Source organism: Leopardus geoffroyi, chromosome B3 (genome assembly GCF_018350155.1).
Source record: "Leopardus geoffroyi isolate Oge1 chromosome B3, O.geoffroyi_Oge1_pat1.0, whole genome shotgun sequence".
Classification (NCBI taxonomy): Eukaryota; Metazoa; Chordata; class Mammalia; order Carnivora; family Felidae; genus Leopardus; species Leopardus geoffroyi.
Window position 1 is genome coordinate 70,716,830 of NC_059337.1, and position 16,531 is coordinate 70,733,360.

At 38.0% G+C, this 16,531-nt stretch overlaps 1 protein-coding gene across 1 annotated transcript; it reads left to right on the top strand.

Annotated features, from left to right (window-relative positions):
* Positions 1-65: 65 nt before the first annotated feature.
* On the top strand, positions 66-1,025 carry LOC123583671 (olfactory receptor 4K13-like). The gene has a single exon (XM_045450816.1). It carries the CDS (start codon positions 72-74, stop codon positions 1,023-1,025), a length of 954 nt encoding a protein of 317 aa, XP_045306772.1. The 5' UTR covers positions 66-71.
* The last annotated feature ends 15,506 nt before the right edge of the window (positions 1,026-16,531 follow it).

A 16,531-nucleotide genomic window follows, 5' to 3' on the forward strand; every position in this document is an offset into this window, starting at 1 on the left:
CTTTGTATAAACACAAATTTTCTGCTCACAATTCTTACTCCTTTTGATTATGATGACGTAAAGTTGATAACATGGAAAGAGTAAACCATTCAGTGGTGTCTGAGTTCATTTTGCTGGGACTTTCCAAATCTCAGAATCTTCAGATTTTATTCTTCCTAGGATTCTCTGTGGTCTATGCTGGGATTGTGTTAGGAAACCTTCTCATCTTGGTCACCGTGACCTTTGACTCACGCCTTCACACACCAATGTATTTTCTGCTTATCAATCTCTCCTGTATGGATATGATTTTGGCTTCTTCTGCTACCCCTAAGATGATTGTGGATTTCCTCCGAAAGCGGAAGACCATCTCTTGGTGGGGATGTTATTCTCAGATGTTCTTCATCCACCTCCTAGGTGGGAGTGAGATGATGTTGCTTGTAGCCATGGCAATAGACAGGTATGTTGCCATATGCAAACCCCTCCATTACATGTCCATCATGAACCCCCGAGTGCTTGGTGGGCTGCTGCTATCCTCCTACACAGTTGGATTTGTGCACTCATCTAGTCAAATGGCTTTCATGTTGAATTTGCCCTTCTGCGGTCCCAACGTGGTGGACAGCTTCTTCTGTGACCTTCCCCTTGTGATCAAACTCGCCTGCAAGGATACCTACATGCTACAACTGCTGGTCATTGCTGACAGTGGCCTCCTGTCCCTGGTCTGCTTCCTCCTCTTGCTTGTCTCCTACACGGTCATCATACACTCAGTCAGGCACCGTGCTGCTAGTGGTTCTGCCAAGGCTTTCTCCACTCTCTCGGCACACATCACGGTTGTGACTTTATCGTTTGCCCCGTGTGTCTTTATCTATGTATGGCCCTTCAGCAGATACTCTGTAGATAAAATTCTTTCTGTGTTTTATACAATTTTCACACCTCTCTTAAATCCTATTATTTATACATTAAGGAATCAAGAAGTAAAAGCAGCCATTAAGAAGATAAGAACTCAACACATAAATTCAGAGTCCAGAGTGCTAACCATTACACCATAGAACTCAACATATAAATTCAAAACCCACTTTGTAGATGATGCCTCCAAAGAGATAATCTCTTATTTGGACATTTTAAGGAATGAACTTTTAATGTATTTGAAGTTCTGTATTAGGAAACAGTAGGTGTTTAAATTGTTGATGACAATTTAAGGAATGGACATTTTAAGGAATGAACTCTTACTGTATTTGAAGTTCTGTATAAAGAAACCGTAGGTCTTTAATTGTTAAAGAGCAAACCCCTTGTTTGTCGCTATCACTGGTTAAAAGCATGACATCTACAATCTGGAAGACATGCATTTAAATCCTCTCTTCACTACTTCTTCTCATGCAAATTTGAAAAGAAAAATGAATAAATTCTCTTTTTCTACTTCTTTATCTGCAAAAACTTCTTTATATGTTTCTTTTATTATTTTGGCATGTTTTTAATCTTTACAATTGTTATTTTTACTACTGCTATGACTCTTGTAATTATTACTGCTGCTATTATAGTTGTAGTTATTACTGGGAATCTGTATGTAGAAAATGTACACAGATGATCCCTCACATAGCTGTTATCTGAGTGTCTGAGTCACTACTGTTTGGTGCTAGTAAAGTATGTTTAGTAGGTAATCCCTAGTTAATATGTATTAACTTTTAGTTACTCGGTTTCCCCAGACATGGTGACTCTAACCATTCTTCACATATTTTGTGAGCCCACAATGTGCCAGAAGATTGACCCAGGGTTTCAGGAAGCTTAGAGTCTATGGATGGAGAGAGTAAGCTAAATATTCAGTCATGTTGTGGCATGTAAAGTACTATGTTACATGGTTGTAACTCCAATACAATTTTATCAGTAATAACACTAATATTTATCTCTTCCTTGTTTTCTGAGTCCACTGATAAATTGATTCAGAACTTACAGGGGGAAAGGGGTGATACTCCTGAAAAGTCTACAATCAATTCTTAGTACCAGTATCAAGCTTTTTTTTTTCCACTTTTAAAATACAATTTACAAATAGAAAAAAAAAATCACTGTCATTAGTGTACAATTCTGTGAGTCTTCGCAAATGCATAGCCATGTAACCATCACAATGAGAAAACAAGAGAATTTCTTCAACCCTCAAATTCCCCTGTGTCCCTTTGTGGTCTATCCCTCTCTCCTATCTTCTGGCTGTGATAATAGTGATCTATTTTTTTGTGCCTCGTTTTCCTTTTCTAGACGAATTCATGTAAGTGAATTCGTTTAGTAAGTAGCCTTTGGGAATGGCTTCTTTCAGTCAGCATAATGGCTTTGAGATTCATTTGTTAGCAAGTTGTTTTAATCATTGTAAATATGTACTACATTTTTAAAAATATTTATTTATTTTTTATTTAGAGAGAGAGAGAGGGAGATAGGGAATCCCAAGCAGGCTCCCCGCTGTCAACACAGAGCCTGACACAGGGCTCCAACTCATAAACTGTGAGATCATGACCTGAGCTGAAACAAAAAGTCAGTTGCCCAACCGATTAAGTCACCCAGGCACCAAAAATCTATATTACATTTTAATGTCTATTATATAAGTACTCTCATTGCTATTCTTCCTCATATCATCTTGAAACCAGTTCAGTTATTTATTATTAAGAAGAATGATTTTATTAAACGACATGAATGCTAAATATTATAATTGAATTAATCTCATACACTCATTTAGGTGGAAATATGATATTCACAATATTGGTCTTTTTTAATTAATTTATTTATTTTTATTATTTTTTAAATTAAATTAAAATTTTTTCTTTTTCTTTTTCTTTTTATAATTTTAATTTTATTTTTTAAATTTACATCCAAATTGTTAGCCTATAGTGCAACAATGATTTCAGGAGTAGATTCCTTAATGCCTCTTACCCATTTGGTCCATTCCCCTCCCACAGCCCCTCCAGTAACACTGTGTTTATTCTCCATATTTAAGAGTCTCTTCTGTTTTGTCCCCCTCCCTATTTTTATATTCTTTTTGCTTCCCTTCCTTTGTGTTCATCTCTTCTGTGTCTTAATGTCCTCATATGAGTGAAGTCATATGATATTTGTCTTTCTCTGACTGACTAATTTCTCTTAGCGTAATACCCTCTAGTTCCATCCATGTAGTTGCAAATGGCAAGATTTCATTCTTTTTGATTGCCGACTAATACCCCATTGTATATATATATGTATATACCACATCTTCTTTTTTTTAACTTCATTTTTTATTTTTTAAAATTTACATCCAAATTTGTTAGCCTATAGAGAAGCAATGATTTCAGGAGTGGATTGCTTAATGCCCCTTACCCATTTAGCCCATTCCCCTCCCACAACACCCCCAGCAACCCTCAGTTTGTTCTCCATATTTATGAATCTCTTCTGTTTTGTCCCCCTCCCTGTTTTTATATTATTTTTGTTTCCCTTCCTTTATTTTCATCTGTTTTGTCTCTTAAAGTCCTCATATGAGTGAAGTCATATGATTTTTGTCTTTCTCTGACTGACTGATTTCACTTAGCATAATACCCTCCATTTCCATCCATGTAGTTGCAAATGGCAAGATTTCATTCTTTTCGATTGCCAAGTAATACTCCATTGTATGTATGTATGTATGTTTATATATATATACCACATTTTCTTTATCCATTCATCCATGGATGGACATTTGGGCTCTTTCCATACTTTGGCTATTGTTGATAGTGCTGCTATAAACATGGGGGTGCATGCATCCCTTCAAAACAGCACACCTGTATCCCTTGGATAAATGCCTAGTAGTGCAATTTCTGGGTCATAGGGTAGTTCTATTTTTAGTTTTTTGAGGAACCTCCATACTGTTTTCCCGAGTGGCCGCAGCAGCTTGCATTCCCACCAACAATGCAAAAGAGATCCTCTTTCTCCGCATCCTTGCCAACATCTGTTGTTGCCTGAGTTGTTAATGTTAGCCATTCTTACAGGTGTAAGGTGGTATCTCATTGTGCTTTTGATTTATATTTCCCTGATGATAAGTGATGTTGAGCATTTTTTGTGGTGTCAGTTGGCCATCTGGATGTCTTCTTTGGAGAAGTGTCTATTCATGTCTTTTGCCCATTTCTTCACTGGTTTATTTGTTTTTTGGGTGTGAGTTTAATAAGTTCTTTGTAGATTTTGGATACTAACCCTTTATCTGATATGTCATTTGCAAATATCTTCTCCCATTCTGTCGGTTGCCTTTTAGTTTTGCTGATTGTTTCCTTTGCTGTGCAGAGCTTTTTATTTTGATGAGGTCCCAGTTGTTCATTTTTGCTTTTGTTTCCCTTGCCTCTAAAGACGTGTTGAGTAAGAAGTTGCTGCGGCCAAGATCAAAGAGATTTTTACCTGCTTTCTCCTCAAGGATTTTGATGGCTTCCTGTCTTACATTGAGGTCTTTCATCCATTTTGAGTTTATTTTTGTGTATGGTGTAGGAAAGTGGTCCAGGTTCATTCTTCTGCATGTCGCTATCCAGTTTTCCCAGCACCACTTGCTGCAGAGACTGTGTTTATTCCATTGGATATTCTTTCCTGCTTTGTCAAAGATTAGTTGGCCATGCATTTGTGGGTCAATTTCTGGGTTTTCTATTCTGTTCCATTGATCTGAGTGTCTGTTCTTGTGCCAGTACCATACTGTCTTGATGATAACAGCTTTGTAGTATAGCTTGAAGTCTGGGATTGTGATGCCTCCTTCTTTGGTTTTCTTTTTCAAGATTGCTTTGTTTATTAGGGGTCTTTTCTGTTTCCATACAAATTTTAGGATTATTTGTTCTAGCTCTGTGAAGAATTCTGGTGTTATTTTGATAGGGATTGCATTGAATATGTAGATTGCTTTGGATCGTATCTACATTTTAACAATATTTGTTCTTCCTATCCAGGAGCATGGAATCTTTTTCCATTTTTTTTTGTGTCTTCTTCAATTTCTTTCATAAGCTTTCTGTAGTTTTCAGTGTATAGATTTTTCACCTCTTTGGTTAGATTTATTCCTAGGTATTTTATGGTGTTTGGTGGAATTTTAAATGGGATCGATTCCTTGATTTCTCTTTCTGTCGCTTCATTGTTGGTGTATACGAATGCAACCGATTTCTATGCATTGATTTTATATCCTGCAACTTTGCTGAATTCATACATCAGTTCTAGCAGTGTTTTGGTGGAATCTTTTGGGGTTTCCATATAGAGTATCATGTCATCTGTGAAGAGTGAAAGTTTGACCTCCTCCTGACAGATTTGGATGCCTTTTATTTCTTTGTGTTGTCTGATTGCAGAGGCTAAGACTTCCAACACTATGTTGAGTAACAGTGGCAAGAGTGGACATCCCTGTCTTGTTCCTGACCTTAGGGAGAAAACTCTCAGTTTTTCCCCATTGAGGATGATATTAGTGTTGGGTCGTTCATATATGGCTTTTATGATCTCGAGGTATGCTCCTTCTATCCCTGCTTTCTAGAGGGTTTTTATCAAGAAAGGATGCTGTATTTTGTCAAATGCTTTCTCTGCATCTATTGAGAGGATCATATGGTTCTTGTCCTTTCTTTTATTGATGTGATGAATCACATTAATTGTTTTGCGGATATTGAACCAGCCCTGCATCCCAGGTATAAATCCCACTTGGTCGTGGTGAATAATTTTTTTAATGTATTGTTGGATCTGGTTGGCTAATATCTTGTTGAGGATTTTTGCATCCATGTTCATCAGGGAAATTGGTCTATAGTTCTCCTTTTTAGTGGGGTCTCTGTCTGGTTTTCGAATCAAGGTAATGTTGGCTTCATAGAAAGAGTTTGCAGGTTTTCCTTCCATTTCTATTTTTTTGGAACAGTTTCAAGAGAATAGGTGTTAACTCTTCCTTAAATGTTTGGTAGGATTCCCCTGGGAAACCATCTGGCCCTGGATTCTTGTGTGTTTTTTTTTTTGTTTTTTTGTTTTTTTGGCAACATTGGTCTTTTTAATCCTAGAACAGAGTTTATTTCTGCACCTATTAAGACCTTCATTTGTATCCCCCAGTAACATTATATAGCTTTCCTTATTATATACTGAAACTATTAAAGTTATGAATTATTTCCTTTTATTTATATTTATGAGGTCATTTTAATTGTATTTTTTCTTGCTATTTCTGTAATGAAGGAAAGTTATAATTGTATGTATGTTTACTTGAAATTAGCCACTAACCTGAACACTAAATCATTGAAAGTTGAGTCGATTTTCTTGGGCTTAGTATGAAATGTTTCAACCATGATAGTCTTATGTTTTCCTATTTTTTCAAAATCTTATTTCATATTTTAGCTTATGACATGTCTAGGACTTAATACTTTTTCTGAAATTTTTCCTGAATGCCAGAACAAAATATATAGATGCCATAAAATTTCTGATACATCTCTACTCTAGTGAGGAGAATTATGAATTTTAGTGTCTTACACAATATTGTGAATATTTTGCATATTTTTATAAAAATGACTCATATTTGGGATAATAAAGACTACCAATTGAACTTGGCTTATTTGACATGGAAAAATTTACTAATTTCAGTGGAGCTCTTGTCAACATTTCGAATGGGTAGAGGTAAATATTTTTTAGTTGTAGAAGAAATTTAAGGAAGTGAATCTAAAGTAGGGGATTAAACAACTCTGATCAATAAAGTTTACAAGAAGCTTGCCTGCCACCTAGTGGCTCCATCACCTGTCTTTTTCCTCTTAGCTTTAACAAAAACCAAGAATTGGGAAGGAGGATTTATAAGTTTGGTCTGGAGTCTTTCCAGTCCCCCAGTAGGCAATCTATATGCAGCCTATAACTTTCAAAGAGGCAGTCAGGCTGATTACCATCTCATCATTACCAAAAATAGCCATTTTCACAGTAAGATTGTAATGTTACTTTAAGGGCTTCCTATCTGCTAGTACCCTTCAGCTAAGTCCAGAATTCCAGGAGATATCACAACACATTGAGTCACTATGAGGAATTAGAGAATTCTGAAAATGGCAAGGCAGACTAGTACCAAGAAATTATCTATATGTCAAAATCATTGTTCATGATCTTTAAATCTATTGCTTACCATAGATTTATAAAGCTAAATCTTTAACTTCCCTAAGAGTATGGATGGTTCCAAATTTCAGGAGGAACTAAAAATATATACTACCAATCATCATTTCAGTTTGCAAGATTGGAACCCTTTGCTCAGAGTTGCTCTCACAAATGATTTTACTTTGAGCATAATTGGTCAGATAGGTTGATGTCTCTATGGAAAGTAGGACTTGTTTGAGGCTACTAAAGAGAGATCAGCCACTTTCACCACTGTTGTTCAACATAGTGTTGAAGTCTTAGCTTCAGCAGTCAGACAAAAAAAAAAAAAAAAAAAAAAAAGAAAGAAAGAAAAGAAAATGTATCCACATCGGCAAGGAAGAAGTCAAAGTTTCCATTCTTCACAGACAACATGATACACTACATGGAAAAAGTGAAAGATTGCACCAAAAAACTGATAGAACTGATACATGAATTCAGCAAAGTCGCAGGATATAAAATCAACGTACAGAAATTGGTTGCATTTCTATATACCAATAATGAAGCAGCAGAAAGAGAATTAAGAAAACAGTCCCACTGACAATTGCACTGAAAACCATAAGATAAATAAACCTAAACAAAGAGGTAAAATATCTGTATGCTGGAAACTATAGAAAGCTTATGAATGGAATTGAAGAAGACACACAAAAAAATGGAAAAGCATCCTATGCTCCTGGATAGGAAGAACAAATATTGTTAAAATGTTGATACTACTCAAGGAAATCTATGCATTCAATGCAATCCTTATCAAAATAACACCAGCTTTCTTCACAGAGCCACAGTAAACAATTCTAAAATTTGTATGGCAACAGAATATACCCTAAATAATTAAAGTATTGTTGAAAAAGAAAACCAAAGCCAGAGATATCACAATTCCGGGCTTCAAGCTGTATTACAAAGCATAATCATCAGGACAGTATGGTACTGCCACAAAACAGACACATAGGTCAGTGGAACAGAATAGAGAACCAAGAAATGGACCCACAAATGTATGGCCAGCTAATCTTCGACAAAGCAGAAAGAATATCCAATGGAAAAAAGACAGTCACACTCAGCAAATGGTGTTGGGAAAACTGGACAGCAACATTAAAAATGAAACGGGACCAGTATTTTATACCATACACAAAAATAATTTCAAAATAGGTGAAAGACCTAAATGTGAGACAAGGAATCATCAAAATCCTAGAGGAGAGAACAGGCAACAACCTCTTTGACCTCAGCCGCAGCAACTTCTTACTAGACATGTCTCCTGAGGCAAGGAAAACAAAAGCAAAAATGAACTATTGGGACCTCATCATTATAAAAAGCTTTGCACAATGAAGGAAACAATCAGCAAAATTAAAAGACAACCGACAGAATGGGAGAAGTTATTTGCAAATGACATATTGGAAAAGTTAGTATCCATAATCTTAAAGAACTTATCAAACTCAACACCCAGAAAAAATAATCCTGTGAAGAAATGGGCAAAAGACATGAAGAAACACTTTTCTAAAGAAGACATCCAAATGGCTGATACACGAAAGGATGTTCAACATCACTCATCACCCGGGAAATACAAATCAAAACCACGAGATACCATCTCACAACTGTCAGAATGGCTACAGTTAACAACTCAGAAAACAACAGATGTTGGTGAGGATGTGGAAAAAGGGGAACAGTTTTGCACTGCTGGTAGGAATGCAAACTGGTGCAGCCACTTTGGAAGATGGAGTTTCCTTAAAAAATTAAAAATGGAGCTACCCTATGACCCAGCAATTGCACTACTAGGTATTTATGCAAACATTACAAAAATGCTGATTGAAAGGGGTACATGCACCCCAGTGTTTATAGCAGCACTATCAACAGCCAAATTATGGAAAGAGCCCAAATGTCCATCGACTGATGAATGGATATGGAAGATGTGGTATATAGGGGCACCTAAGTGGCTCTGTCAGTAGAGCGTCTGACTGCATCTCAGGTCATGATCTCACAGCTTGTGAGTTCGATCCCCACTTCGGGCTCTGTGCTGACAGCTTGGAGCCTGGAGTCTACTTCGGATTCTGTGTCTCCCTCTCTCTCTCTGCCCCTTCTCTGCTTGTGCTCTGTCTCTCTCTCTCTCTCTCTCTCTCAAAAATAAGTAAACATTTAAAAAAATGTAAAAAAAAAAAGATGTGGTATATATACAATGGAATATTACTTCGTGATCAAAAAGAATGAAATATTGCCATTTGCAACAATGTAGATGGAACTAAAGTGTGTTATGCTAAGCAAAATAAGTCATTCAGAGAAAGACAAATATCATATGATTGCACTTATATGTGGAATTGAAAACAGAAGAACGTAGGGAAAGGGAAGGAAAAATAAGATGAAAACAGTGAGGGAGGCAAACCATAAGAGACTCTTAAATACAGAGAACAGACTGAGGGTTTTTGGAGAGGTGTTGGGTGAGGAGATTGGATAAATGGGTGATGGAGGGCATTAAGGAGGGCACTTGTTGGCATGAGCACTGGATATTACATGTAAGTGATGAATCACTACATTCTCCTGAAGCCATTATTACACTCTATGTGAACTAACTCAGATTTAAAGAGAGACAACAAAAGCAATTCTTCAGTCTGTATCTAAAATACAGAATTTGAGGGGTGCCTTGGTGGTTCAGTCAGGTGAGCATCCGACTTCAGCTCAGGTCATGGTCTTGCAGTTTGTGAGTTCGAGCCCTGCGTCAGGCTCTGTGCTGACAGCTCAGAGCCTGGAGCCTGCTTTGGATTCTGTCTGTCTGTCTGTCTGTCTCTCTCTCTCTCTCTCTGCCCTCCCCTGTTAGCACTGTGTCTATGTCTGTGTCTCTCAAAAATAAATAAATGTTAAAGAAATTAAAAATAAGAGAATTTGAAAAATTAAGAGAATCTGATTAGAAATTCAGTAAATGATTAGGCTGTAGAGTGAAGTCTTTGAGTATCAGTCTTATGAACTAGGTGCTGTTTTCATCCCCATTTTATATATGAGGGAACTGGGGCAGAAGGCTTTATAAGTTACCTAAATTTCCACAGCTAGAAGGGAAAGGAAAAGATTCTGACTCAAGTCTGTTTTTAGAAGCTGTGTACCTCTTTACAATTCTCTGATACCTCTAATAGCGTTAACCATTTTCTGGAAACACTTTTGTAAATTACCTCCTTCCCCAAATCTAGAAGTTGTTTAAAATATAACAGAGGTCTGGGAAGCTAACTCCATGAACAAATAATACAACAGCTAATTTGCTGCTCTCATACACTCAAGTCTAAGAAAAGTAATGTAGAAACTTTCAACTGTAAGACTCCATTGCTCACAGGTATTGGGTTTTGAAAATGACTACATATAATAAAGAGGATAAAATTTACTATTAGTGTTGATTGAAAAAAGTGAAATGATTTACATTTCTGCCCTTAGAAAGTCAAACTTGTCCATGCACCCAATGTCCAGTAAGCCAAATTCTGAGACACTCGTTTTGAAGCAAAGAAAACTTTGTTATGAGAAGGCAGCCCAAAGAGAAGGCAGAAGATCATTCCCAAAGCTGCCTTGCCCCGTTGACTCTAGGGACAGCTTATATGCATAAGAGGAGGGTAATGAGTTTCTTGAAACATTCTTGTGGCTAAAGGGTGTGGGGGGAGGGGCTTGAAAGAATCTGGAGGAAAGCATTCTTCTGGAGAATGAGGTGCTATTTAGGACGTGGTATGATCAGATACATCAAGACAAATGTTACTGTCCAGGCCCAATTAGGTTTCTACAATCACTTGGTAAACAGGGAGTAGTGGTAAAAGGGGAAAAGTTAACGATTGATCATGCATGAGGTTAAGAGGTTCAAAAACCATAATTAAGTAGAGAACAAACAGAACGTGGACCTAAGTTAATAATGCAACTGATAGAACTATAGTTCCCCTTAGGCCTTCAAAACAGGTCAAGGAACCAAGCACCTGCCTCAAATCCCCACTCTTATTTTATAGTTCTTCCATCTTGGAGAATAGGGACAATGACCACTCTGGCTGCTTCCTGCTGCTGAGGGGCAAAGAGCAATAGCCAAGGGAGTGGAAAAGGGAAATCTGCCTTTGAAGACGTTCTCCAGTGTCTGGGCACAGGGCTTGGACCTCGGTTTTCACCGTGACTGTTTCTCGGGAGACTTTCCTCAGATGGCCACAGCTAGCAAAGTAGCATGCTGTCTCATTACTCTTTGTTTGCTTCTCCGTTTTCTGGACTTGATCCCAGTTATTAGAAACCTCAAAAGCAATCCCTACCAATGCCCAAATAGCCCTCTCTAAAGCTACCACTGTTTTTTGTAATTTCCTTTGACTATCTGGGGCACTTTGGCTAATAAAAGTCATATGTATCACTTTTAAATTTTCAGGTGCTTCAGGGTAGATGTCAGCATACTGACAATATGCTTGATAAATTCATTCAAGGAAAAATGAGGGGTCTTCTTGAGGCATCTGATTAACTTGTTGAACCTTATTTAGATTCTTATGTTTGGGTACCCCTATTTTTTAATCCTACTAGCATACATTCTGGGTAATTTTGAAGTCTGTGATGTCCTCCTGCATTTATATCTTGATCAGGGTCGCAGATTAGCACCTTCTCTGGTGCCTCTGATGCTTTTGGCCTGGCAGGATTGTTTGAATCTAGTAGATGAAGATGATGGGCTTCTTCTGTACTTTATCTAAAACTGCTTGGCTTTTTTCTGCTGCAAGTAAGGCATTTTTATGGAAACAAAAGAAAAACACACGCTAATGGTTACAGCAGTATGTAAACCCAGTGTCTGACTCCTGAGTGCCACCAGTGGGAGGATTTCTAGCTGTTGGGCTTGAAGCATCCTCAGTTGGAGTGGGAGCAGGCAGTGTCTATCTGACGGATTTTCCTGGCCTACAGTTTGAGTGCTTCTGGTGATTTCTGAGTGGCCCACACGGCAACAGGCATGAAGATTGTCTCAGCATGGACTATTGTGGCATTTTCTCTGAAGCTTATTTCAAGTTGTCCAGCTTTAGTTTATAGGCCTCGGGAAAAAGGTATTCTTCATTTCTCAGTTGTTTCAAATTAAAAGAGTGGGTGAAAATAGAAAACCTTAGTTGGGAGAGTCATAGACAGATATTTGAAGACAGCAGAAGAATCTAGGATCCAGCCCAGTTGAATAGGCAAACAGCAAACATACAACAACACTTAATCATAATTAGAATTTAACATTAACAAAGGTGTGTTATTGATATATAATTTTTCTCTCTAAATTTACCCTTCTGTTTATTGAAGACTAATTTGCAGCCAAATGAAGACTAATTTGCTTCAAACTAATGAGTCCAGTTTTAACAAACTTGGCTTAATTATTTGCATAAGCACAGCAAGAATAGTGATAGACCGTATAGGTTCTTTTAAATCTGCTTTGTTACATCTTGTCATAAGGAATTTCTTTTTTTTTAAGTTCATTTATTTTGAGAGAGAGAGAGAGCATGAGCAGGGGAGGGGCAGAAAGTGAGAGAGAATTCCAAGCAGGCTTTGAGCTCTCATAAAAACTATAACTCCAAAAGGCATGTCTATTTTAACCAACAAACCCAAACTTTAATTTATCAGAGATTATCCCAGATCCTGTGAACCTGAGAAATCTTTGAATTAGTTTCTATCTTTGTGTGTGAGGATGCCCCATTCTTATCTTCAACTAAACAGAGCTCTTTTATAGTTTTACTAATAGCATCCAGACATAAGCATCCAGACATAAGACTAATAGCATTCACTAATGCCATAAAAGACAGACATAAGCAAGAAACTTTACAATAAAGATTGTATTTATCCTTGATAAATAATCTTATGGAAATTGTGGACTAGATTTTGAGCAAGGGTGTTTCACTAGCTGTTTGTACTTTTAAAAGGTCTTTTTTTTCTTCCTTCGCAACTTTTTTTTCCCTTCAGTCTCAAGAATAGGGAATGATTTAGATCAGTCATTCCCAGAGAGGTTAAAGGACTTTGAATTGTTTCAGGGGCAGTATTTATACTTATATAAATGAACATTTCCACCTGTATTGTGGCCAAGCTACATTGCAACAGAATACCATTTTCTTTTGGTTGATAGAAGCTTAAGTAAAAGAAAACCAGTTTTGCATAGTGCAACCCTAAGTGCTATATTCAAGATTGAATTGGTGTTTCTGATATTACAGACAAGATGACTAATACGAGTTCTGTGGGAGAAAAACAAAAGCAAATGATCCATCAACAAAAGAAATTAAGGATGTTTATAAGGATGTTTCATGTTGCAAAATGTGAGGGCCTCTCTTGAAAGGTATTCTTTGGAAATATTCCTAAAAAGAACCAAAACTAAATGAGAGGAAATGCAGTTGCTGATTGCACACACATAAACCCACGCTTCAACAACAAAAGTTACCCAGAGCCCATGGAAGGTGTCTTTGCTTTAGCTGAGGCTTGGCCTTGAGAAGAGGTCAGTGCAGGTCTGGAGGGCAGCCAGGGGAAGTTTCCTGGATTCAGTGGTGATCCAGGCAGCTGCAGGAAATTCCCATGATATCACCCCTCTGGCCAGGGCTGGCCTTCCTCAGGCAAGAGCCTCCTGGCTGGCTCGTTGAATTTGTTAGAAACCCAAACTTGTTTGTGTACCTGATGAGCAGTGAACCAATGTCTGAGATACCAGTTTTGAAGCAAAGAGAGCTTTATTTTCAGAAGGGCAGCCCAATGAAAAGGCAAGAGATTATTCTTAAAGCTGCCCTTCCCTGTTGAGCCTAGGGACAGCTTTTATACATGGGAGAAGGGTAACAGTTTTCTGGAAATCTTGACGGGGTCAGGGAACTTGGGGAGAGAGGTGCTTGAAAGAACCTGGAAGTAAGCATGCTTCTGGACAACGAGGCACTATTTGGGACCTGGTATGATCAGATATGTTAAGACAAATGTTACTGACTGGTCCTTACTTGGTTTCTACAATCAGTGAATAAACAGAGAATAGGGATAAAAAAAGGCAAACTTAATGATTGAACATGCATGAGGTTAAGAGGTGCATAAACCATAATTAAGTAGGGAACAAAACAGAACATGGAGCTAAATTAATAGTGCAATTAATAAAATGATAGCTCTGTTTCAAAACAGGCCCTGGAACCAAGTGTCCAGCCTTGTTGTGTGTAGAATAATGTCCTCCTAAATTAATGTCCACCTGGAACTTCAGAATGTGACCTTACTTGTAAAGAGGGTATTTGCAGATGAAATTAAGATCAGGATCTTCATGAGATCAGACTGGATGAGGGTGGTCCCTAAATTCAGTGAGAGTGCCCATAAGAGACAGAAAAGGACATACAGATACACAGAGAAAAAGCCATATGAAGATGCAGGTAGACAGAGATTAGATTTATGCAGCCAAAACCAAGAAACATTTCTTGAAAAATGTGAAAGAATAAATTTCTGTTGTTTTAAACCATAATGTTTGTGGTAATTGGCATGGTAGCCCTATGAAATTAATACAACAAACAACACTGTCATTTTGTATGAGAAAAAATTAAAGGTAAAATACAAATTTACACCATCAACTTAATATAAAAATAGAATGTTGGATGATGCAAAGTGGTGACAAGAACGTGGATTTAAAGGGCTTCTCGTGCAGTATAGTAAGAGGGTTAATCAAGGTGCAGATGGGGCGCCTGGGTGACGCAGTCGGTTAAGCGTCCGACTTCAGCCAGGTCACGATCTCGCGGTCTGTGAGTTCGAGCTCCGCGTCAGGCTCTGGGCTGATGGCTCAGAGCCTGGAGCCTGTTTCCGATTCTGTGTCTCCCTCTCTCTCTGCCCCTCCCCCATTCATGCTCTGTCTCTCTCTGTCCCCAAAAAAATAAATAAACGTTGAAAAAAAAAATTAAAAAAAAAAATCAAGGTGCAGAGAAATTTGGCATTATTTAGTGAAATTAAATATACACATTCACAGCTACTAAACCATTTCTCTCACCCACCCAGTGGTGCTTAGAGAGTCCCTGTGAGGGACAGTGGTGGAAAGTGAAGCCTATGTGGATGGACCTGACACTGAAGCTCAACACTCCTCCACTGCTCCATGCAACACAGGTCCCAGTGCCATTTCAGCCACCAGCCATCCCCTGAAGAGATTTTTAAGATATCTCCTTGGGGATCCTGGGGCATACCCTTTTGGATAAGCCCTTCATGGGAAGTCTCATGGTTCTGCCTAGAGGAGGGCAATGGTGGCATGTGAAGGAGGTCCAGAACAGAGAAGAGCACCAAGGCTGGAGGCCTCCTCTGGCAACCGCTTCCACTTCCCCAGAGGAGGATGCCTCTCTGACCATCCACCCCAGTAGCTGCAGTGAGCCCTGCAAACTGTCATCTCCTCTGAGTGCTCAGTCTCCACTGGTCATCTTCTCAACCCCTCTGTGTTCTCAACTATGCCAGAAGGTGCCCCCAAGTAGTTACAACACTGATCGTCGACCAGGTACTGGTCCCCAGGACCTCACCTGTGTCCCCAGTGCCTAAACTACCATCTGGCACACTGAAGATGAGACAAAGAGGTTGAACAATTTCCAAAGACCACACAGCAAATCAGTAGCAGAGGTGTTCTACAAATCTCACATTTAAAACCCTGGTCTTGGTGCCTTCAAACAAAGGGTAATGGGAAGGCTGTGGTGTTGGTCGAGGTAAAATCTGGGGGGCATTCCAACCCTAAGATACTATAAAAAAGGAATTCACCATTGCAATGGGAGCTCAGCATCCACTAAGGCAGTCCACTTGCCATTTCCCTTGGGCTTTAAAGTTCATTTTAATTATTAAAAAATTGGATTTACTCCCTGAATATGTGCCTTCAGAGAAAAGTTGGCACAGATATACAATGTGGTAGAGAAAAGATGTCCAATAGAAATTATCCCAAACTAAAATCTTAAAATTTTTTGAGATTACCCAAAACTAAAACACCAATCACAATGCCTAGTAAAATTTGTCACACAGTAGGAATTAAATGTTTTCTGAACAAATGATTTAATAAATAAAATATCTCATTATGTGACGAATGCAAGTGCTACATTTATTCTTAGCAAAACCCCTAAACTAAATATTGGAACCATATAATGTTGAGAGAAAATTACTTAAATAATATTATTTGAGTGATGTGTTATCTCAATGAAAGTTCCTCTGTGTAAAAATCCTTCATTGTCTCAATTCCCCAACAATCTCACACTAATCTAATCTATACTTAATGTTAAATATTTCATACAAAGTACTACAAAGTAGTGGAGGAGGTATTATTTGTCCTCAAGTAAGGTTTTGCCCAAAGTTGACCCCTGGGTTAGAATTGACAACCTCCTTTTTTATGTACCGATTGTCCCTGCTACATTCTACCATTATTCTTAATCAAATGCTGAACTTATCAGTCATTCATGTATATTGTGTAGCTTGTGAAAGCTACCCACAAAAAAAATTATTGTATAAGTTTTATGCTCTGATCCTTGTTGAAAAGTCTTGAAAAATATGTTTCATTGAAGTCATTCTAAAATCCTGTCATAAGTAC

Excerpts from the sequence above, each read along its gene's own strand:
- LOC123583671 (XM_045450816.1), top strand. The coding sequence starts at position 72 with ATGGAAAGAGTAAACCATTCAGTGGTGTCTGAGTTCATTTTGCTGGGA.